This window comes from Neovison vison, chromosome 8 (genome assembly GCF_020171115.1).
Source record: "Neovison vison isolate M4711 chromosome 8, ASM_NN_V1, whole genome shotgun sequence".
Taxonomy (NCBI): Eukaryota; Metazoa; Chordata; class Mammalia; order Carnivora; family Mustelidae; genus Neogale; species Neogale vison.
This window is the reverse complement of record NC_058098.1, coordinates 15,448,263-15,470,871: the sequence shown is the minus strand read 5'-3', so window position 1 is coordinate 15,470,871 and position 22,609 is coordinate 15,448,263. Positions and strand designations below refer to the sequence as shown.

At 50.8% G+C, this 22,609-nt stretch overlaps 2 protein-coding genes across 5 annotated transcripts in view; one reads left to right on the top strand and one right to left on the bottom strand.

Moving 5' to 3' along the window:
* Window positions 1-21,481, top strand: part of PKIG (cAMP-dependent protein kinase inhibitor gamma) — a 93,284-nt gene extending 71,803 nt beyond the window's left edge. For 3 of the 4 annotated variants that reach the window (XM_044262983.1, XM_044262984.1, XM_044262982.1), the window contains exons 3-5: window positions 16,828-16,901; window positions 17,306-17,479; window positions 20,753-21,481. In XM_044262983.1, the coding sequence (XP_044118918.1) occupies window positions 16,865-16,901; window positions 17,306-17,479; window positions 20,753-20,832 (291 nt within the window). In that variant the 5' untranslated portion in view covers window positions 16,828-16,864 and the 3' untranslated portion in view covers window positions 20,833-21,481. The remainder of the gene's footprint in view (window positions 1-16,827; window positions 16,902-17,305; window positions 17,480-20,752) is intronic. The other variant, XM_044262985.1, reaches the window with a different exon arrangement.
* ADA (adenosine deaminase) overlaps window positions 21,473-22,609 on the bottom strand; it is a 27,679-nt gene continuing 26,542 nt past the window's right edge. Inside the window, exon 12 of the mRNA XM_044262981.1 lies at window positions 21,473-22,253. Coding sequence (XP_044118916.1) covers window positions 22,240-22,253 — 14 coding nt within the window. The 3' untranslated portion in view covers window positions 21,473-22,239. The remainder of the gene's footprint in view (window positions 22,254-22,609) is intronic.

Here is a 22,609-nt window from a genome sequence, read left to right as displayed (position 1 = left end):
TTTCATCTCATTGACCGCAGCGGGTGTACTGAACACTCCAGGCAGGTTTTCCGGTTTCTGAGTCCGTAGCTCAGAAGGATCCCTCTAGGCAGCTGTACTGACAGTGGGGAGAACAGTGTTGATGGCCGGAATTCAGTCTGGCTCCCCACTGCCAGGAACAGCAGTAAATGCTTTATTCACATCATCATCTTTAACTCCCACAACCCTCCAGTGAGGTTACTACCGCTGTTTTATAAAGGGGGGACCAGAGGCACAGAGAGATCTAGTCACTCAGCAGAGATCACGTAGCCAGTAAGTCAGTAAGTGATACGTGACCCAAGCTCATGAGCTTAACCACCCAAGCTTTCTGGTGAAAGTAAAGGGCATCGACAGTAAAACTAGATTAAATAGCAAAAACAGGGTCATTTAGGACAGACTGCCCTGTATGTTGTAATAGTGAGAGTGTTGCTGGATTGTAGCAGGTACACAGCTGTGATCTTAAATCCTTAAGGAAAAGTTGGCAGTACATTAAAGCATCATATGAGAAGAATTTCTATCCATTACAATTCAGATAAGGGTTTTTTTATAGCTTTATTGAGATACGATTCGTATACCATATAGTTCACCTGGCTATAGTGTACAATCCGGTGACCTTCAGTGTATTTATAGAATTACGTGTCTATCACCATAATCAGTTTTAGAACATTTTCAGTACCCAGCACCTTCCCAATCCTCCATCTCTCCCCAATCCTAGGGAACCACTGATCTATTTTCTATCTCCAGATGAGGTTTTCATCTTACAAGAGTAACAGTGTGGGAATCTTGGTGATCTGGAGTGAGTCATTCCCTAAGGGATAATTAGACAAATGAAATTGGACTCTAACGTATTTTATAAATGGCTTTATTGGCTAAGAAGCTGCAAGCATGTCTTTGTTATGCCTGAGTTGGGGTTGACATAAGCAAGAAACAAGTATTTTCTGAGTCCTTTCTACTTGGGGACATTGCCCGTCAAGCAGGCTCTTCTCGGTGCCCCGCTGTAAAGCAGTGGCTTCGTGAGGCTGTGTTTCTCTGCTGGTGTCAGAACCAGTGGTAACTCGGCATGGGAGCTTTCTTTCTGTCATCTGAATCCCTGGTGTGGTTTCTCTCTCCGCCTTGCTGTAGTCGTCATTGGCGTGAAGGCTGCTGGTGTAGATGCCTGTCACCCTTTGAAATTCAGGAGACAGCTCGCGCAGGGTCCTGGCCCTCGGACGACGTCCAGCTGCGAGCTCTCTGGAGCTGTTCGCACTCCATCGTCTTGTCTCTCCTGACTCATTCATTTATTCCTTCTTTTAGAAAGCATTTCTTGGGCACTCTGCAACAGGTGCGGTGGTGGGTGCCCTGAAAGCGCCTTGTGCCATTTTTACAGGCTGCGGCCTTGTTTCAGCCAGGCCGGTGTTGGGAGGGGGCATTTGTGTTGAGAGCAGCCAGGGGGCCAGGAGTTCTCTGATGGGGACGAGACAGGTGCAGCGTCGTCACATCCAGACAAAGCCATCCCCAGAATGCGTCGTCCTGAAGGACGCGTGCTGAATGGGCAGCGAGGAACTGCGGAGTCAAGTCCTGGTTCACTCCCTCACCGGTGGGGGCCTTCGGTGACTTATGCCACCTCCGTGAGTCGTGGTTAGCTAACGCAGTGCCTCTCAAATACTTTGAGGACCACTGCTGGAAAGAGTATGCACTTACTAAGCATGGAGTAAATGACAGGAATGCAGGAATGTTCTGTGATTCTCGGAGCTAGGGTGGAGCTTGAACAGGTCCGGTGAGTAGGCAGAGACAAGGGTAAACGACAGAGGAGAACCTCCCTTTCCTCTCCTTGGCAGCCTGCTCCTGCCACAACAGCCGCTTCCCCTCACCTACTCCTAGGGGGGCTCCCACGTTCTCTGCCTCCCTAAGCCCGAGGGGCACCGCCTTTGAGGCCTGAGATCCAGCCAGTCCTGGGGGGAATCCAGGCTCCAGTACCTCCCAGCTCTGTGTCAGAGGCATCTAATTATACGGGCTACTGTGAGGTAGCTCAGAGGCTGTTGCCATGTCCCGAGGCACAGTAGATACACCCCAGAGATGGTAGCCGTCTTAATTTTCCTGTTACCATTCTTACTTGGTCAGGAGCTGGGGTTCAGATGGTTATTTCAATCACTGGCTTGAGAGCGTGGATGTCCTTAAGTTTTTATCTTGTTTGTGGACTGATTCAGTCACATGACTGTATTTATTGAGCCCCTTCCACATTCAAGAACCACACCGTGTGGCGGCGATACAGTGACAAACGCGGAAGTCTGGGGACCCGTCCTCTCGGAACCAGTTGGGAAGGCAGTCAGTGAACACCCGTGTCAGCACGTGCGTCATGGCAAAGTAGGGCTCTTGTCTTTGCTGCTGGGTCCCCGGCGTATAAACACGTGGCTCTTCCAGGTTCCATGGAAGGGCTGGCATCCTTACCTAGGTTGTGTTTTGCGGATTCTGATCTCTACTCCTGGCTCCAGGCGGTAGGGAGGAACCGAAAACTTTGTTTCTCCTTCAGCTCAGACAGGAGGATCCAAGTCTGGCCGGCACTGCCCTCAGGCAGGCAGCGTCTATGCCCGGGTGCACTGTGTGAGGGGGTCCCCTCACTCACCCCACACCAGGGAGAAAGCTCAAAAATTGGCGTGGACGGGAAGCATTAAGGCATCCAATTGGAAATGCCTGTGAGAAGGTAAAATCCAAATCAGAGCCAAATCCAGAGGCACCCTTGTGCTCCAGGACTCCGGAAGGCACCAGCCACTTTCGGTCTTCCTTCCCCACCAGCCCTGCACCCCGGCTCTGAGGCCTCCTGGTAGTCTTTTTGGACACTGGGCAAGGCCCGCCTCTTGCATTTCCCCCCTGTGCCTGGCATGGTTTTCCCAGGTATTTGCCTGCCTGCCCGCCTCCCTCATTCCCTCCCTCTCTCCCTCCGGGTCTCCACTCCAGGGTTTCATCTCTGAGGCTTCCTGTGCCCTCTATAGAGAGACCCATGCCTCTCGCCCTGCTTTAGTTTCCCCTTAGTACTTTTGCCACTCAATAATTTATTCTGTGTGCTTGTTAGTAGAGTCACTCCACTAGACCTTCAGCTTCATGAGGGCCGAGAGTCGGTTTCGTTCACTGCTGAATCCCCAGTGCCCAGCGAGTGATAAATACAAAGGGAGGGAGGGAGGGAGGAACTTCCTTAAAATTAGTGACTGTATAAATGACTGGCATCCTGAGCCCCGACTCTGCCTTATACATTTTCTTGTTACAGCTCTTAACTACGAAGCTCTTTAAAGATTCTTAAAATTTTTAAAGATTTCTATACAGAAGTGGTCCCTAAACTCTTCTTTCTTCTTACTTGTGTGGACTCCAGCACCCTCCCGGCAGCAGCTAGAGGCCACTGCCCTGTGTCCCTGCTGCCCTGTGTCCCCGCCGCCCCATGTCCCTGCCGTCCCTTGTCCCTGCCTGGTGTTAGTAGAATCCTTGTGGGCGGCAAGGGGCACAGCTTGAAACGGTCTCCTAACAGTCCTGGTAATTCTGGTAGGCGCCACCCACACTCGTCACGAATATTGGGGCATGAGTCGATCTTCCCAACTAGACCATGAACTTCCTTCAAGGACACAGGGATGTCCTACTGTTTTTGAGTCCGTGGCATCTAGTCCCAACCCTGGTATAGATTGAGTGATGAGTAAAATTTTGTGGAACGAAATGGATGGATAAATTAATATTATAGAGATCATATCTTGCTTTTCATTCTCCTCAGTGGATTTAGGGAATGCATTTTATAGACTTCTGGAGGCCTGGAGAGGCAGCATGCTGGAGACCACGCTGGCTATCCATTGCTGATCAACACTGCAGCCCCAGTACTTAGTGGTTTGAAATAACAGCAATAATTTATTATCGGTTGGGATTTCCGTGCATCAGAAGTTGGGGAAGAGCTTGGCTGGGCGCTTAGGGCTTGGATCTCTCATGCACCTGCCATCGGGTGGTGGCTGGTGCTGGAACAGCCCGAGGCCAGTGTTGCCAGGGGCCGCCGGCTGCTCCTCTCTCCCTGCCCTGGCAGGACTTCTCCATGTGGGCACTTCCCTGGGCTGGTTTGGGCTTCCTCAGAGCGTGGCAGCTTCAGATTCCTTACATGCAGCTCAAAGCTCTAAGAGAGAGCCAGGTGGAGGCTGTGTCTCTTCTCCTAACCCCACCTTGGGAGTCACACAGCAGCACTCCTGTTGCATCCCATTAGTTAGGAGCGAGGCACTGAGGCCACATCTTTCAAAGGATGCAAATTAGATTCTGCGTCTTCATAGAGGCAACGTCAAAGCATTTGCAGATTGTTTGAAAACCACCACAAAGACCCCAGCTTACCCACTGCATTTCCTACTTCATTCCACCCAGGCTCTGAGGGGGAAAGAACCTTTCCCAGAGGTACCCAGCAGAGCTGGAGCTCAGGCCACCCTCTGGACCTTTGGCTGTTCTGCATGGAAATGATCACACTTTCCTTTCCTGCCCTCCCTCCACAGTACACTGGGGGCTGCCATTCTCTGAGAACCACTTTAGCCAAGGCCTCAGCAAGCTGAGATGGTTTGTAAAGAGCAGAAGGCCCAGAGGGACCCAACGTGCCCGGTCCCCAAGCGGTCATCCAGCTGGCCTTTTCTGCCTCTTTGCAGAGACCGCTGCAGAAGCACAGGTGTCGGTGGACTGAGGAGTGTGTATCCCCCTCTCAATGCCCAGCCCTCCGTGCAGGACTAACCCTGCCCCATCCCAGGGAGAGATGTGGCTGCAGAGGGAGTGAGAGGTTTAAATTTTGTACCCCCAAGTAATTATTTTTCCATTGCCGTAAAGTGGGATCACAAAAAAATGGAATTTGGGGACAGAATTCAGAGAACGGACCTAACATCACCAAAAAGATTCTGAAGGTTTTTACCTCCAGCTGAAAATTCTAAAGAGAACTTTGCTTAAGTGCAGGAAAAGTACACGTGGGTGGGTGTTTCAGCAGCACTGTAGACTGTCTCCTTGGGACTCCATTGCTTTCTTGCCCTTCCTTCAGAAATGCCCTCCAGAAAAGGCTGGAGGCAGAGGGGAGAATAGGGAATGGACCACATTTAGCAAATGCTTACTAGTGCCAGGCAGGCGCCGATTCATTTCTGTGCTTTGTAACCGAATGGCACAGGCTCGACCCCACCCCATGCTCCGTGGTTACATGACTTTGGGGAAGCTACTGGACCTGTCTGCACCTCAGCTGTCTTTTCCGTAGAACAGGATGAAGAACGCTTTCCACTTGCTAGAGAGCTGTTCTAGAATTAAATGAGGTAGTGCTTATAAGATGCTTAGCACACAGTGTGGCATGCAGGAGGGACTCTGGGCTGGCTCTGATTAGTCCCCACAGCTACCTTGCGAGACATTTGTCATACCCGCATCTTCCAGAAGAGGCATCTTTGGTCAGGCAAGTGTCCCAGCTGTAGGGGCAGAAGCTGGTGGGTGCTTGGGTGGCTCAGTCGGTTAAGCATCTGCCTTCGGCTCAGGTCATGAACTCAGGGTCCTAGGTTGGAGCCCCAGGTTGGGCTCCCTGCTCAGCAGGGAGTTGGCTTCTCTCTTTCTCTTTGCCCTTCCCTTCTGCTCATGTCTGTCTCATTCACTCACTCCTTCGCTCTCTCAAATAAAATCTTGAAGAAGAAGAAGCTGGTGACTCCTCAGCCCGCCGTGTCCACCATAGCACAGACTCCAGGTGGCTCAGCCAGGCCTCCCTGACCAGCAGGAGTGGTGGGCTGGGGGGCTCTGAAGGCTGCCTGCCCTGAAGGCCTCTCTGGCCAGAGTCCTAGAGCTGGAACATTTGAGAAGGCAGGGCCAGGAATCCAGGTTCAAGGCTCTGTAAGGAGCAGAGTAGCAGAGAGCGTTCCGGGCATAAAACAGTCTCGTGAAGGCCCTGAGGTCGGAAGAACATAGTTAGTTTGAGGATTAACGAGCAAATGGGCCAAAAGACAGCGGGAATGAGGGAAAAGGTCACAGAGGGAGGCAGGGTTCTATCAGAGCAGGACTTCAGGTGGGGGGCACAAGTTTATATTTTGCTAGCTGTGGAATGGAAAAGCATCAAAGGTTGAATGAAACAGGGAGGTCTGATAGGCAGACATCCCCCCCAGCTGCTTGTACAGAGAATAGACCTTGGGCCAAGGGCAAGTGCAGAGCAGGGATGCAGTAAGGAGGCTCCACCGAGGTGCAGGTGAAGCATGACGGAGACCAGGTGGTGACCGTGGAGGACAGATCCACGCTGAGCTTCGCAGGTGGAGGTGATGGGAGCCGGCGAGGGGTCGTGTATGATGGAGGGCGAGGAGGAATCCAGCATCTAAGCAGTCCGGACAGGTGGCACCTTCACTGAGCTGGGGAAGGCCAGAGGGGGCAGGCTTGCGACTTGACGTGTGAAGTTTGAAATGTGAAGGAGGCAGTCAGGTTGGCAAATGTAGAGCTCCGGAGGGAGGCTGCGGGCTATACGGGGAGCCATCAACACATACTATTACGGGAAAGGGTTAAGAACGTCCAGGGACCAACAGAGAGAGGAGGACCCACGCCTGGTCCTGCTCCCGGTCCTAAGGGCCCTGTACCACAAAAGTCCCTAACAGAGGAGGCACCTGTGTGGAAGGGCTTGCGACATGGTCCAGGATGTTAGGAGAGGGCCCTGGAGTGTGGGGGACATCTGAGAAAAAGGATGTCTGCAAGAACTGACAAGAAGGTCGCTGAGGACTTTGGGTGACTCTGCACCCTGCCCTTTCCTCCTCAGTGAGCGGCCTCCCGAAGCCTGTGTCTCCACCACCTGCCCCGGAGGCTGCTGTTGGAGGGGGCGGCGGGCGTTGCCCAGGCAGGAAACTGCTCTCTGGCGACTTGGCTCTGAGTGTGCCCGAGGCACTAGATGGTGCTTGGTGCCAGTCCGCCTCTTGGTGCAGGCCTCCCATGGTTAGAATCCCTTACCCTGCCCCTCCTCAGGTTCTGGGAGGTGCTGTGTGGGGCCCTGACTTTTCCTCCTTGCCTCTGTGCCTCTCTGGTTCTAGCTGCCCACCAGAGGGAAAAGCCGCTTCCCTTTAAATTTGAGGAATGCCCGCTCAGTAGGCCCTGGTAGTTCCATCAGGTTTCCACAGCCCTTTTTTGCCCTCAGAGAAACCTTCAAGAGCGTTTTCCCCACCCCCTGAGGAGACCTCTCCCACGGGACCAAGTCTCACTCTGTGCCCTGTGTCCTTTGCAAAAGGATCTGCTTTCTTTTGTATGGTCTCTGCAAATATTTAATTTTTGAAAAGGAAAAAAAAAAAAAAAACAGGAAATGACCTTTCTGGTAAATTTGGAAACAATTTAGAGTTGTACTGGAATCTGCCTGAGCAATGAGGCCTAATAGTTGCAGTCTTGGAACAGACCATGTAGCTCTTGGCAGAGTCCGGGAACCTCTTCCGTTACAGAGCTGGGGCGGGGAGGGGGGAGTGTTAGAAACTGAAGGCATAAATAAGGTGGCTTCCTGTGGGGAGCTTGACAGTGCCCAGAGCCAGCACCTGCAAGAGCCTCTGACCTTGGGCTGCCAAGGTTCTGGATCTGGGTCTGGGAAGCTGCGTATAAGGGTCTTCCCTTCCCTCCTGGTCATGCAAATGCCTTACAGGTGACCAGACCCCAAGAAAGCCCCAGAATCTCCTGAGGTTGAGGAAGAGCAGAGGAATGTCACTCTTGAGCACTTTATAGGGTTGGAGATGAGATGGGAGATGCTAGGTCGCTGTAGCCCCAAACTGGCTGTTGACTCTGCCGGGACTACCCCCTGTCCAGCTTTTCTGTAGATGTCAACACGAAGTCATCTGCTTAAGGAGGCTTTCCCCGACCACACACCCTTAACTAAACATCCAGACGCAGAGAACCTGGTCTCGTCTTCCTTTGCACTTAGCATTTATCTGTGATGATCAGGCATTTACCTGTTCAGCTCCTTTTTCTCTTATCAGACTGTAAATGTCATTTTCGTCTCTAGTGCGTACCGCATGCCAGTGCCTGGCATGTAGAAGGTGCTCAGTAAACAATGAATGAATGGATGAGTGGATGAAAGGAAGGAAGAAATGCATAAATGAGAGGGAGGGAGGGAGGAAGGAAGGAAGAAATGTTAGGACCAGAAGAGCTATAGAGAGCGTATTTCGACCTTTGTTATATTCAGATGGGGGTAAGGGAAGCTGGGAGAGAGTATAGGGATCACCCTTCAGCATGGAGCTATGAGCCAGAGCTTTGGCTGCCTTTTTTTTGTTTTTGTTTTTGTTTTTTGTTTAAGATTTTATTTATTTGACACAGAGAGAGAGATCACAAGTAGGCAGAGCAGCAGGCGGGAAGCAGGAGACTTTGTCCCCCCGCCAAGTAGAGAGCCCAATGTGGGGCTTGATCCCAGGACCCTGAGATCATGACCTGAGCCGAAGGCAGAGACTTAACCCACTGAGCCACCCAGGCGTCCCTTGGCCACTGTTTTGATGCAGGGCTGCAACCCTTTGCTCTTTCTGCCCTGGAATCTAGAACATCTTCTATTATTTACTCAGTCATCAAATATTCATTGAGTTTCAACTGTGTGCGAGGCCTTTCAGCTGTAGTGGGATACCCAGGCTCCCCACTTGTGTAGAACTTACATTCCCTTCAGTACCGTAAAGAAAAAAAGAAGGAAGTATAAGATTTTGGCCTTCTATGCACCGCAAGACGTAAAGATAAAGGAGTTAAATGAAAACATCAAGCAGGTAGTTTTACTGATAAGACACCCAATGAAAACAGGCCTTACTAGTGACTTATTAATTGTGCCTCTTACGTTTCCAGGTATCTTATCAGACTCTTTATACACATCATCTTCGGTCTTGGCAACAGCCCCCCTCCCCAGGGTGTTCTTGTTCTCCCCATACTGCGGCAGAGGAAGCGAGTCCAGAGAGGTGAGGGGAGTTGGCCAAGGTCTCTAAGCCAGTGAATAGCGGCACTGGACGGCTGTTTACACTGGGTGCCTCCTGCCACACCACACGTCCCCCTTGGAGATTTGTGATGTCACTGGGGCTCTCAACAGGGCAGAGCAGTATAGGAGAAAGAGCTCTGGACCAAGAGTTAGCACCCCTAGATGCAAAAACTTTGGGCAGCTCACTTTTTCTTGCTGGGCCTCAGTTTCCCCAGCTTTCAATGGGAGACTTCTCAGCATGAGCTCTGGGGTCCCCTTCAGTTTGATTATTCCACAAATGGTCTTGAGGTAAGTGGAAAAAGTGATTAAGGTAGATCTCTAGCCCGTACCTTACAGTAAATAAATTCCAGATAAATCAAAGACTTCAATGTGAAAAATGAAACCATGAAAGTGTAAGAAATAAACAAGGGAGAAGTCTTTACTAATCTCAGAGTGGGGAAGATATTTCTGAGTGTGATCCAGAGCCACTCCCCCTGCTTGTGCATTCTCTCTCTCTCTCACGATTAAATAAATCTGAAAAAAAATTTTTTTTTTAAAGGGAATAATCAGGGGCACCTGGGTGGCTCAGTGGGTTAAAGCCTCTGCCTTCAGCTCAGGTCGTGGTCCTAGGGTCCGGGGATCGAGCCCCCCATCGGGCTTTCTGCTCAGCAGGGAGCCTGCTTCCTCCTCTCTCTCTGCCTGCCTCTCTGCGTGCTTGTGAACTCTGTCTTTCAAATAAAAATAAATAAAATCTTTAAAAAAAAAAAGGAATAATCAGTCTATAGTAGTGAGACAACACTATACCGTACAGTCAATGAAAAAAAAAAAAAGTTTCAGCTACAAAGGATTTGGGGTTTGTTTCTTGGGTTTTGATGTAATCAGTGCTGTGGTGTCAGGGTGATCTGGAATGTTTTCCAGGATATATATATATATATATATTTTTTTTAAGATTTTATTTATTTATTTGACAGAGATCACAAGTAGGCAGAGAAGCAGGCAGAGAGAGAGAGGAGGAAGCAGGCTCCCTGCTGAGCAGAGAGCCCGAAGCAGGGCTCCATCCCAGGACCCTGGGATCATGACCTGAGCCAAAGGCAGAGGCTTTAACCCACTGAGCCACCCAGGTGCCCCTGAAATCTGAACTTAATTTTAATTTGAAGTTATAACTATATTCAAGACATTTAAGTGAAAGTTGAAACCAGTAAGCCTTTGTCTTCACACGACAAGACATGATTTTGGAGGACAGTGTATTGGGTCTTACTGTTTTCTTGTTGTGGAATTTAAAGTGTATATCATTAATTATTATAAATGTTTGAGGCAGAAATAATTGTTTAACAGTATAATACGAGGTTTTGCTTGTCTCATTTTGATCTCTGCCTCTGGACTTTTAAAGTCACCTATACCAGTTTTTCTAGCAAATTCCTTGTCGGCATTGTTACCAGCCTCTCTCCCTCTCTGAAGTGACTGCCTCTGTGGATATCGTTAGAAGTGGCCGCAAATGCAACAGGATTGACCCTGTAGTCGCAGTGGATGCGAAAGCCCTGGACTAGGAGCAGCGGCTCTTTCTGGCTGTTTCTGTCTGGAGGTTCATTCCTTCTCTCGCTCACTCTAAGTGTAGTTGACATGCAATGTTCCATTAGTTTCACTGGTACAAGGTAGTGACTTGACCAGTTTATGCCTTATGCCGTGTTTGCTGTGGTGCTCTTATGATATCACTGACTATATTCCCTTTAATACCCTTGTCTTTAATACCCTTGACTTACTCATTCCGTAACTGGAAACCTGTACCTCCCACTCCTCTTCACCCATTGTGTGCAACCTCCTTCCCCCCTCCCCTCTGGCAACCAGTTTGTCCTCTGTTTCTGCTATTGGTTTGTTTGTTTGTTTGATTTTTCCGATTCTACATATGAGTGAAATCATACGGTGTTTGTCTTTTCCTCCCTTATTTCACTTAGTGTGATACTCTGTGGGTCCATGCATGTTGTCTTAAATACCAAGATCTCCTTTTTAATGAAGTAATTCCACGGTGTGCATATACCGCATTTTTATCCATTCATCTGTGCATGGGCACTTGGGTTGCTTCCACTTGGCTGTTGTAAATAATGCTGCAATAAATGGGGCGCCTGGCGGGCTCAGTCGGTTAAGCGTCTGCCTTCGGCTCAGGTCATGATCTCGGGGTCCTGGGATGGAGCCCCACATCGGGTTCCCTGCTCAGTGGGGAGTCTGCTTCTCTCTCTCCCTCTGCCCCTCCCCCTGCTCATGATCTGTCTCTCTCTCTCAAATGAATAAATCTTTAAAAAGGAATAAAGCTGCAATGAACATAAAGGTGCATATATTTTTTCAAATTAGTGTTTTCATTTTCTTCAGGTAAATCTGCAGTAGTAGAATTGCTGGGTCATAGGGCAATTCTATTTCTGATTTTTTGAGGACCCCTCACAACCGTTTTCCACAGTGGCTGTACCAATTTATATTCCCTCCAGCAGTGTATAAAGGCTCCTTTTTCCTACATCCTCACCACTACTTGTTATTTGTCTTTTTTCTTCTAGCCATTCTGACAGGTATAAGGTGGTATTTCATTGTGGTTTTGATTTGTATTTTCCTGACGCCAAGTGATGTGAGCATTCTTCCATCTATATGGCCATCTGTATGTCTTTTGGAAAAATGTCTTACCAGGTCCCCTGTTTTAATCAGATTATTTGTGTGTGTTTTTATGTTGGCTATATAAGGCTGTATTTTGGGTGTTAATCCCTTATCAGATATACCATTTGTAAATATCTTCTCCCATTCAGTAGACTTACCTTTTCATTTTGTTGATGATGTCTTTCTCTGTGCAAAAGCTTTCTATCTTGATACAGACAGTCCCAATAGTTTTTATTTTTGTTTCACTTGCCTTAAGAGACACGCCTAGAAAAATGTCAGTTATGGCCAATGTCAAAGAGCTTACTGCCTGGTTTCTTCTAGGAGTTCCATGGTTTTAGGCCACACATTTAGGTCTATAATCCATTTTGAGTTTGTTTTGGTATATTGTGTAGCCCAGTTTTCCCAGCACAAGTAATTAAGAGGTTGTCTTTTCCCTATTTTATATTCTTGCCTCCTTTGTCATAGATGAATTGACCATATAAGCGTGGATTTATTTCTGGGCTCTCTATTCTGTTCCATTGATCTGTGTGTATGTTTTTGTACCAGTACCATACTGGTTTGATACAACAGCTTTGTCATCTGTCTTGAAATGTGATACCTCCTACTTAGTTCTTCTTTCTCAAGATTGCTTTGACTACTCAGGGTCTTTTGTTGGTTCCATATAACTTTTAGTATTTCTTATAGTTCTGTGAAAAATGCTGTTGGTCTTTTGATAGGGATTACACAGAATCTATAGATTGCTTTGGTAGCCTGGACATTTTAACAATATTTATTCTTCCAATCCATGATCATGGGATATCTTTCCTTTTGTTTGTGTCATCTTCAGTTTGTTTTTTTTTAAGATTTTATTTATTTGACAGACAGAGATCACAAGTGGACGGAGAGGCAGGCAGAGAGAGAGAGAGAGAGAGAAGCAGGCTCCCTGCTGAGCAGAGAGTCCGATGCGGGACTCGATCCCAGGACCCTGAGATCATGACCTGAGCCGAAGGCAGCGGCTTAACCCACTGAGCCACCCAGGCGCCCCATCTTCAGCTTTTTTAATCAGTATTTTATCACTTTCAGAGTATGGGTCTTTTACCTCCTTGGTTATCTCTAAGGATTTTATTCTTTTGGGGGGCATGTCCTTTTTTGAGTTTTATACTACATGCACACATGTTCAAAAATGAAATAATTTAAAAAAAAGGTGAATGTTTTCACTATGAAGAATACAAAAAAATTTAAGTTATAACTTAAATACGTGATGATATTATTGAGATTTTTCTTCATTTAACAATTGTGCACATTTCCCTGTGTCTTTTAAAAATATTAACAAACATGGGGCACCTGGGTGGCCTAGTTGGTTAAGTGTCTTGACTTTTTTTTTTTTTTTTAAGATTTTATTTATTTATTTGAGATCACAAATAGGCAGAGCAGCAGGAAGAGAGGGCAGGGGAAGCAGGCAACCCACTGAGCAGAAAGCCCGATGCGGGGCTTGATCCCAGGACCCTGGGATCATGACCTGAGCAGAAGGCAGAAGCTTAACCCACTGAGCCACCCAGACACCCAAAGAATCCGACTCTTGATTTTGGCTTAGGTTATGATCTCTCAGGATTGAACCCCAAGTCAGGCTCCACACTCAGCAACGGGGAGCCTGCTTAAGATTCTCTCCCTCTCCCTAAGCCCCTCCCCCTGCCTATGTTTTCTCTCTCTCTCTCTCTCTCAAGATAAATTCACCAACATTTTAATGCTACTTATATTTCATTTGGCTATAAATTGGTGAAATATGTTTATATTTCTGTTTTTCATAGAAGCTCATTTCGGTGTCTTAGTTTTGGACTATTATAAATAATGCCATAATGAATATCTTTATACATTAATTTCATGCACAACTTGGACTCTTGTCTTAGAATCAGTTATTATGAGGGACTCCTGGGTGGCTCAGTCAAGTGTCTGCCTTTGGCTCAGGTCACAATCCCAGGGTCCTGGGATCAAGCCCTGCATTGGGCTCCTTGCTCAGGAGGAAACCTGCTTTTCCCTCTGCCTCTGCTGCTCCCCCTGCTTGTGCTCTCACGCCTTCTCGCTCTCTCCCTCTTTCTCAAATAAATAAAATCTTAAAAAGAAGTCAGTTATTATGAGCTTAGTTGCTCAAGGATATGAAAAAAGTTAAGGTTTCTTGGTGCATCTGAGCAAATCACTCCCCAGCAAATCACGCCCAGGCTCTGGCGAGTTTATACTATCATTAGCAGTCTGATAATGACCATTTTCTGACGCAGTTTCCAACTCTAAGGATTTATTTCCCTGTTGCTATTGACTTTAAAGAGCAGAGAGCAAGAATTCAAATGTTGAAGAAAAGTGAAATTGTGTGCTTGTGCTGTGGCTCAGGGGGCTCCCCTGACTATAGCCTAAAATCGCTTTGGAATCCCTCTTCCCCAAGAGGGTGAGGATGGAGAAGGTGGGCCGCATTGGTGTTTTCCTTGGGCTTTGCGCTTGGCCCACTTCCCTCTCTGAGCCAGGAGGCTCAGCTCCCTGCACAGGGCAGCCTGTAGGGAAAGGGCAGGAGCCAAAGCCCCAGGGTGTCTATTCCAGCTGGAAGCTGGCCTTTTAGATGAAGCCTGTGACTCCATCCCACAGTGGCAGATCCTAGAGAGAGCAGACGAGAATATCACAGCAGTCTACGGGGGACAGAGTCCTTTCCCAGCAGTCCTAACAAGTCCCTTTATTGGCCGCACAGAGAGGGAGAGAGATGGAGGGTAGATAGATAGGTAGACAGACAGAAATTTGAGAAATATTTATTTTTATGTATGTATGTATGTATGTATTTGACAGAGATCACAAGTAGGCAGAAAGGCAGGCAGAGAGAGGGGGGAAGCAGGCTCCCCGCCAAGCAGAGAGCCCGATGTGGGGCTCCATTCCAGGACCCTGGGATCATGACCTGAGCTGAAGGCAGAGGCTTTAACCCACTGAGCCACCCAGGCACCCGAGACATATTTATTGATCACATAGTCTTCGCCAGGCACTGTCTTGAGCTCTGAGCGTGTTGGCTCAGCTGCCCAGAAGAGGCCTTTGGTCTGGCTGGTGAAATCCCTATTCTCAGGGAACCAACACTCTAATTGGAAAAGAACTAAAGAGACAGGGCTTGGGGAAATGGTGTGGCCTCCCGGGGGTCTGTCCCCTGCCCTCGGCCACCTGGGCCTAAGAGCCCGAGGGGTCCACCCAGGACCTTCCTGAGTCATGGTTATAAACTCGCCTCACTGACTGCAAGCGGTCTTGTGGCAGTTTAAATGAGGACCAGAAAGCGTAGAATGATTTCGTAACTTTTCTCTTTATTATTGCTGTGCGAATCGTCGGAAATGTTATTGTTACTCCTGTTACTGCAGCAGGCCAGTCCCCTGTTCCGAGGCTCTGAGCCATTTCCCAAGAGGGAGAGTGCAGAAGTAAAACTTCTGTGACCTGTGAAGGAACCCCTTCTGGGACTTCGGAGAGTTTGGTTTTTGCTGTGTTGTTTTTTGCTGAGAAGACAAAGCACTAGGGCAACGTCTCTCCAGGCAGCGGGGAAAGGTAGTCTGAGCACGCCCTCTGCTGGAGCCTGGGGGGATTGCCTTGGGCTCTAGCCCTGCCTTTATTTTGCAGATAGGGTAACAGGCCCGGGGAGGCGCAGGGCATTCTTGGAATGCCCCAGATGAATTCTTAGTTGTCTCTTCTGAGCTAGGTGTTGTGTGGAGGTGTGAGGCCAGCCCTCCACGCTGGCAACCTGACCTTTCTCCTCTCTCTCCCTCCCTCCCTCTCTCTCTCTCTCTCTCACACACACACACACACACACACACACCCCTTACTGAGCCCCACCCCACCCCAGGCACCTCTGCCAACGTCAGTCAGTCACCTAACACCGTACAAAAGCGTCACACAGTAACTTGGGCTGAGAAGAACAAAGATAGTCTTAAAAGTAAAAGGTCCCCTTAGTTACAAAAAAAACCACACTTGATAAGGTTTCTTTCCTTGTATCTGCTCTTTTCCACAGAAACTAGCTTCTGTCCTAGGTGTTGTTTTGCAATTAACAGTTTATCTCAGAAACCTTGCTGTGTCAGTATACCTGGTGTGATCTGACTGCCTTCAGAAAATCAGTTTCTTAAATGTTCATGTCCCTCTAGCAGATGGACATCTGTTTACATAATAGCAATATTGACCGTTGGCAAGGGTGCAGATCGACAGACAATCTTACATGCTGCAAGTGGGAATATAAATGGGAATAGTACAGAATTTAAAAAGGTTTTTTCCCCCCTTGTTTCTTGTCATCATAATCCCTATGCTAATAAACGAAGGCAACTTGGAAATGTGTCTAGATGGTGTGGCTTAAAAATCATCCCATCCTTCTCTTTAGCGCAGCAATTCTACTTCTAGAAGTTTCCTCTGATAACTAGAGCGAGGCACAGACTTACATGAAGACCTGGTCCTGTCTGTGATGGTAGAAAATTGGAAATACCTCCATGTTCATTTCTCGGAGACTGATCACATCGTGGTACATCCAAGTATATGTGTACAAAACTCATCTAGAGGGAACCTTAATGACATGTTCTAGAGTTCTACAAAGTAGGCTATGAAATACAAGGTGTACGATTCCCCCCGTGTTTTCAAATATCTATATGGCTCTTTGTATGTGTGGTTCTTTTTGGTGTCTCGACGATATTATCTACCAGCAGAGCTCTTCCTCCTCTCTGTAGTGGGAACTTCTCATTTCCTGTTTTGCTTCCCCATACCCTCCCCCATCTGGGAGTTCCAGCCCCCTCCCTCCATGTACCTTCTCAGCATCTCCCCTCACAGAGCTCACGGGCATCTCCAAGTCGGTGTGGTCAAACAGAACTCTTAATCTTCCCCGCCCGTCAGGCCCCAAGGACGCCTCCTCCTCTGCTGTCCGGCTCGGGCAGCCACACGTGCACTCAGTCGGGTTAGAAAGCTCACTTCCCCACCAGTCAGGTACCAGGTCCTGCTGACCTAACCTCCAAGTCACATCTAGAATCTGCACCGCCGCCTCCTTCCTCTGCTGACCATCTTCTCACACCTCACCTGCAGGAGCCCACAAGTTGCCCCCTTCTGGGCCCTGCTCAACCCAGATGCCAGAGTCTTCCTTGGAAACGCAGCTCTGATCTTTTGGGACCTGCAGCCAGTTGCAGATGTGACCCGGGCCCTGCCAGCTCGGCAGCACCCTGGGCGTCCCTGCCCCTCGCCCAGCACACTCCAGCCTGGAGCTCTTCTGGGTCTCGCATCTCCTCCTACCCATCCCCCGAGCCTTCACACGCTCTTCCCCTCCACTCGTCTAGATAACACCTAGATGTTCTTCCTTGGAGCTCACCTAAAATGTTGCTTCCTGATCCCCAGCCTTGGTCAGACCCTGGTAAGTCACTCCAGCACCCTGCCTTCTCCCTGGCAGCCCTGAGCCCCTTCGTAGTTCCGCGGGTGACTTGGGCAATTCGCTACGACCACCAGCTGGCTGGTTGGCTCCATGGGGGCAGAGACTGTGACGGGCTTGTTCACGGCCACATCTCACCAATGCTAGACACGCATCAGTAACTTTAGAGGAAAGACAAAGGCTGTTCTTCAAACTGTTGTTAGTGGTTTCCTGGGTGTGAGATTATGGGTGATTTATTTTGTTCTTCGTATTTTTCTTGGCTGTTCTGTCTTCAGTGATTGAGGCAAAAACTGTCATTTTGTCAAAAGATGTCTATGCTGGGCCCAGAGCGGAGTCTTCCCTGCGGGCTGCACCTGGCCTCACGGGTCCTCCTGCCCCTGTCCCCACAGGTCTGAGGAGCGATGCGACAGGCATGATGGAGGTTGAGTCCTCCTACTCGGACTTCATTTCCTGTGACCGGACAGGTCGTCGGAACGCAGTCCCTGACATCCAGGGGGACTCTGAGGCCGTGAGCGTGAGGAAGCTGGCTGGAGACATGGGCGAGCTGACACTCGAGGGGGCAGGTCAGAGCGCATGCGTCTTCATTCTTCTGGGCTCCGGGGCCGCCCGCCAAGTCCTAGACTGCCCACGTTAAGTCGGCCCCAGTCTCATGGTCCGTGGCCAAGGGGCCAACCAGTTTCTAGGCTGGAGGGCCCTAGTGTCTCAGGCCCTAGGACTCGGCCAGGCGTCCAGCCTCCTCCCTTTTCCTCATCGCCCTCTCCTTCCACAGGTCCTATCCATTCTCTTCCCAGACACGTCCCAGGGCCATCTACTTCCCTGCGTCCCCACCAGCCAGCCTGTGGCCAGCAGGACTCAAACTGTCCCGTTCCATCATGTCTCTGCGGCAAGGCCCCTGTCACACTGACCGTGAAGCACCCTACTGTGTGACCAGGCCCTGCTCTCCCTCTTGGATCTCAGCGGGGGCCCCTTTGCCCTCACCTTCTGTCCTCCAGCCATACCCACCATGGATCTCTTTCTGTCAAGAGCCTCCTGGGTCACGGTCTCCTCTGCTAGAACCTTCCCACCCAGTCCTATGGCTGAATTCCTACCAGGTGCTCAGAGGGGCCTGCTCTGGCAGTGAAGTTTTCATGTGTTGGAATGTGAGCTCCAGGGGAGCAGGTGCTTGGAAACTACGGGCTGCAGGAGTGAGTTGAAGGGGGAAATAGCAGCCGCCAACCCCCCACCGTGCCTGGGGCAGCCCTCCTTCCCTTCCTGTCCTAGTGGACTCTGCTCTGCTCTGTCCACCGGTCAGCCCTGGGGCCTTGCTCTGGGCGGCCTTCCCTCACCCTCGTGCACTGGGTAGAACCCTCTCCTCCCTGTCCCCATAATTCCTCAAAGGCAAGGTCTGTGTCACATCACCTCCCACAGCTGACTGCAACTCTGGGGCTCCATGGGTCTCCCACAGAGCTGTCCTGGAGAGCCGCCATCTCCCCCCACCCCCCGCCCTCCCTTGTAGTTTCTAGCCTAGAGCCCTTGGTGCGTGTGGGCCAGAAGTGACCCCTGAGTACAGAACAGACTGTGGGGACATGGACTCAACACGCTCCTGTTCTAGACAGACCAACAGGCCCAAGAAGCTGGGTGGGTCGCTCAGGGTCACCAGCAAGTGAACACAGAACGGCACCCTGCGCAAGGAAGGCACCGCACACCCTGCCCTGCTCCGGGGGTCTGTCCGTCCTCCCTGTCCTGTGGCCCAACCGCCTGCCAGCTCGCTCAGCCCGCCGCCGCTGACCCGGCCAGAGGAAAGCACATCTGCTTCTAGCGGCCCCTGACGGACCTTAACACACTGCTCCCTGAGGCTGGTTTTTCCTGCCTTCCCCTCCCTCCTCAGAGACCCAGACCCTGACCACCTGCCCCTCAAGCAGGAGGTGGCCCCTCTCCTCCTGTCCATCTCCACAGCCCCACTTTGCTCAGCACCCCTCTGGGCTGGGGGCTTCTCCCCCCTGGATCTTTGTCTTGTGCCCTGGGACATGGCACTTGGCAGTAGGGACAGGTTGCCTAGTCAAGGGCTGCTCACGGCCCCACGTGCCTGCCCCCACCACGGGCTGTGCTGCCACAGGGCTTGCTCTGAGCTTCTGCAGCCTTCTCCTCGACTTTGGGAACCTGTTCCACCCCCTCTGCCTCAGCAGTGGTAGCCACTCCGTGGACCCTGGCCCTTCAAATACCGGTTTCCTCTAATTTGGAATCCCTGAGTGTCTGGGTCTTCTGGGTCTAGGACAGTAGCCTGCCAGGGTGACCTTTAAAAAGGGGACCCGAGGAAGGAACAGTGGTCCCTGCAAGGAGGTGAAGCACTCATGCTACAGTCGTAGGCTGGCCCAGCCAGGCAACCTTCCAGTGGGCCCTGCCATGAGCGGCTTCCACAGGCAGGCCTGGGGGCTGTGCTCAGTCCCCCAGGCTCGCTGAGGGAGGGGGCCTACAGAGATTCGGACCCAGCAGACCTGGCTGAGAATCTGATTGCTTAAAACAGCCCAGGAGATGGAGACCTGGCCGTATGGATGGGGAGGCCGGGCCTTGGCCTATCCTGAAGGACAGGGGCCAAGTCTGGGGCCTGCTGGTGCTTGTTAACCCTCCCTTAGCTTATCCTACCTTTCCTGATCCTTCCGCATGTGGAGAGCGCAAACATTTCCTTACTTTGCCTAATAATGAGAAACAACAGACAGGATGTAAAGAAAGGAGTACACTTCCCAACAGTACAGTGACCACAAAACATTTCAAGCGTGTCCTGAAACTGGCCCCAAGGGGGTCCCAAGGGTAGTGGTTGGTAAAGTAAGTGTTCAAGAACCTTCTCCCTGGGGCACCTGGGTGGCTCAGTCAGTTAACTGTCTGACTCTTGATTTCAGCTTAGGTCATGACCTCAAGGTCATGAGATCAGCCTCACCTCAGGCTCCACACTGGACCTGGAGCCTGCTTCAGATTCTGTCCCTCTTCCTCTCCTTCCCTGCTCACTCTTGTGCTCATTCTTTTAAAAAAAAACAAACAAACACAAAACCCACCTTCTCCCCTGGCCAAGAGAGAGCTGGGACTGGCCGAGAGGAATTGTTACCATGGGCAAAGACCTTCCCACGTGCCAGATGACCACCTGTGGGCCTTGCACTCCCGTCACATACAGGTGGAAGTGTGCAAAGGCTCAGAGAGAGGAAATAAATTGCCCGAGATCCCACAGCAAGGAAAGGGTAGAGCAGAAATTACTAGGGAATCTGATGAGAAAGTTCTGCTTGCCAGGGCAAGAAGCTCAGGGTCAAATAGAACATCATGAGCTAGAAAATTTGCCCAAAGTGCAGAATAGTTTGTCAGGCTTCTGGAAGTCTAGAAGGACCCTCTGGGCCCAAGCTTCTGCTACAGGTACCACCCCAGGATAGGGGGTCATGGGTGGGCCAAGGTGAGGCCCGTCTGGTAAGGACGCGGCAGAGTGAAACCGCCGTGGGCTCTGCCCCAGCCACACCCTCGTTCTCCGCGGGGCACCTGCTCCCGGCTGGGGCTTCGTCTTTGCCCTTTCCTCTTGGAGAACCCGCACAGACTTCTCAAACGTCGCGCAGCAGCCCTTCCCTGGATGCTAAGGCTTACAGCCGTCCTCTGTAGTCCTGGCCTTTCACTGACCGTAATGATACTAGTAGCACCGCACGCAAGTTCTTTGTAAACAGTAACACGTTAGAGGCCAGGTTAAAGGTCCCTTTGGTCACTGCCACCCCAATCTAGCTCGTGTCCTGCGCCCCAGGGCTCTACTATTACCACTTTGGGCACTTCCAAGTAGCCTTCTGTGCTTTACGTTTGTGTGTATGTTCCTTTTCTCTCCTCTCCAGAAGGACAGACAGAGACGGGCGCCCCAGACAAGGCAGCCAGCAGCCAGCCCGAGAGCAGCGATGGGACCACCTCGTCTTGAGTCTGACCTTGCCCATGGAGGATGGAAAAGAGACCTGCTGTCCTTGCCTGGACTGGGAGCCCTGGCACTGGCCTGGCAGCCTCTTCTCTGAGCCCCGGTCCCAGGCAGGCCAGGCCAGAGTGAAAAGGCACCCCCAGAGGCCACCGCGGCCCCTTCCCTGGGAAGGCCCTCCACCTGCACCCTGAGGCTCCCCTCGCCCACCACCTCCTCACTGTGCCCAGGTACACTTCCGGGACCCCGCAGCTGTGGGGCATTATTTATTCAGTGGGTGCCTGAGCAGCCCCCCAAGAACGCACCTCCAGAGGTGGCCTGGGCAGCAAACCCCAGCCCAACTCTGCCCCACTGCCTCCCCAAGCCCAACCTTCTGGGTCACGATCTTCATATCCCTTTTTTAAAAAACACTTTTAAACTTTTTAAAAACTTTAAACTTTTTTTCAGCAGAGGGGGCGGGAGCTGTGTTTGGGTTTTTTTGGAAGGCATTATAAGTTAAACTGACTGTCTGTGCGGCTCTGCGTCCCCTCATGGAGCTCTGCAGATCCATTTCTAGGCAAGGGTTTTGTGCTCAAAACTGTCTGATCAACTCTTTGCCCTTTCTACCGAGATAAGTGACACCTAGGACCCAGGAAATAAATGCTGATGATTTGTGTGACTGGTTTATGATTATTTCTTCTTTAAACAGCAAAAGCAGGGGTGGGCCTGGTTTCCCCAAGTCCACGGTTAGCTGGGATCTGTCAGTGCCCCGGGCTTCCGTGCAAGGAAGTACCTGAGAAGAAGCTGGTCTTCACAGAGGCTGGGACCCTCCTTGGCTGATCAGTCTTCCACTCTCCCGCTTGCCACCCCAGTCCACAGCTCACCCAGACGGGCAGGCCCAGCCCTTAAAACCTACAGCAGCAGAGCGCAGAGAGGGAGCAGTTAAGCAGATTCACTCTTCAAGAGAAGCCTTGTTTCTTCTGGAGGGAGGGCAGACTTGGGTCCCTTCTTTGCCCCCAGCATTAGAAGCTCGTGTCCCCCCTCCACCCCCCACCCCAAGCCCGCACCAGGATCTCAGGACCCCGCTGCTGGGCCGGTTGCCTGAGTCTGGGAACCCAGAGGCTCCTTCCATTCTCACTCTGCCCTCGACCATGGCGCTGCATAGTACCAGCCATTGGCTGCTTTATTGAGCACCAGATTTTCAGCACGAGTCACCATAGGAGAAAGGTTTCAGTCAACTGGAGTCTGGCCCGTAGGCAGAGACGCGGCATGCCGAGGTATTGGTGTGTGTAGAAACGGGCACACGGGCTTCAGGAGCAGCCGTAGCTGACTAGGCCAGTATTCCTTGAAGGAGTCAAGGTAAGTGTCGTTCCAGCCTCACAGTGCTGGGGAGGCTCCGTCCACAGGTGAGGGCTTGGAGAGGCAGCCACGATGTCTTCAGGGATGCGGCTCTGCTTGCCACATCAGAGACACAGAAAGGTTAGCGGCCGCTAGTACCCAGGACTTCAGAGTCAGAGAGGAACCCCCTTCTGCAGAGCGGGAGACTGAGGCTTAGAGCAAGGGAATGCTTTGCCAAAGCCACATCAGAAGGAAGGAGCGGAACAGAGCTAGAACCTGGGCCTAGCTCCCCTGCCCTTGGCTTTAGGCGACCATGGAGATGACCCAGGTTGCCAAGATCTTTGGGACTGGGCTTCAGAAAGTCTCCCCCAAGACCAGCCTGAAGATGGCACTACACAGAAGGTAAGCCAGTCTAGTGGGAGGCCATCAGCCTCAGCCCTGGAACCAGGGAGGCCTCATGTATCCTGAG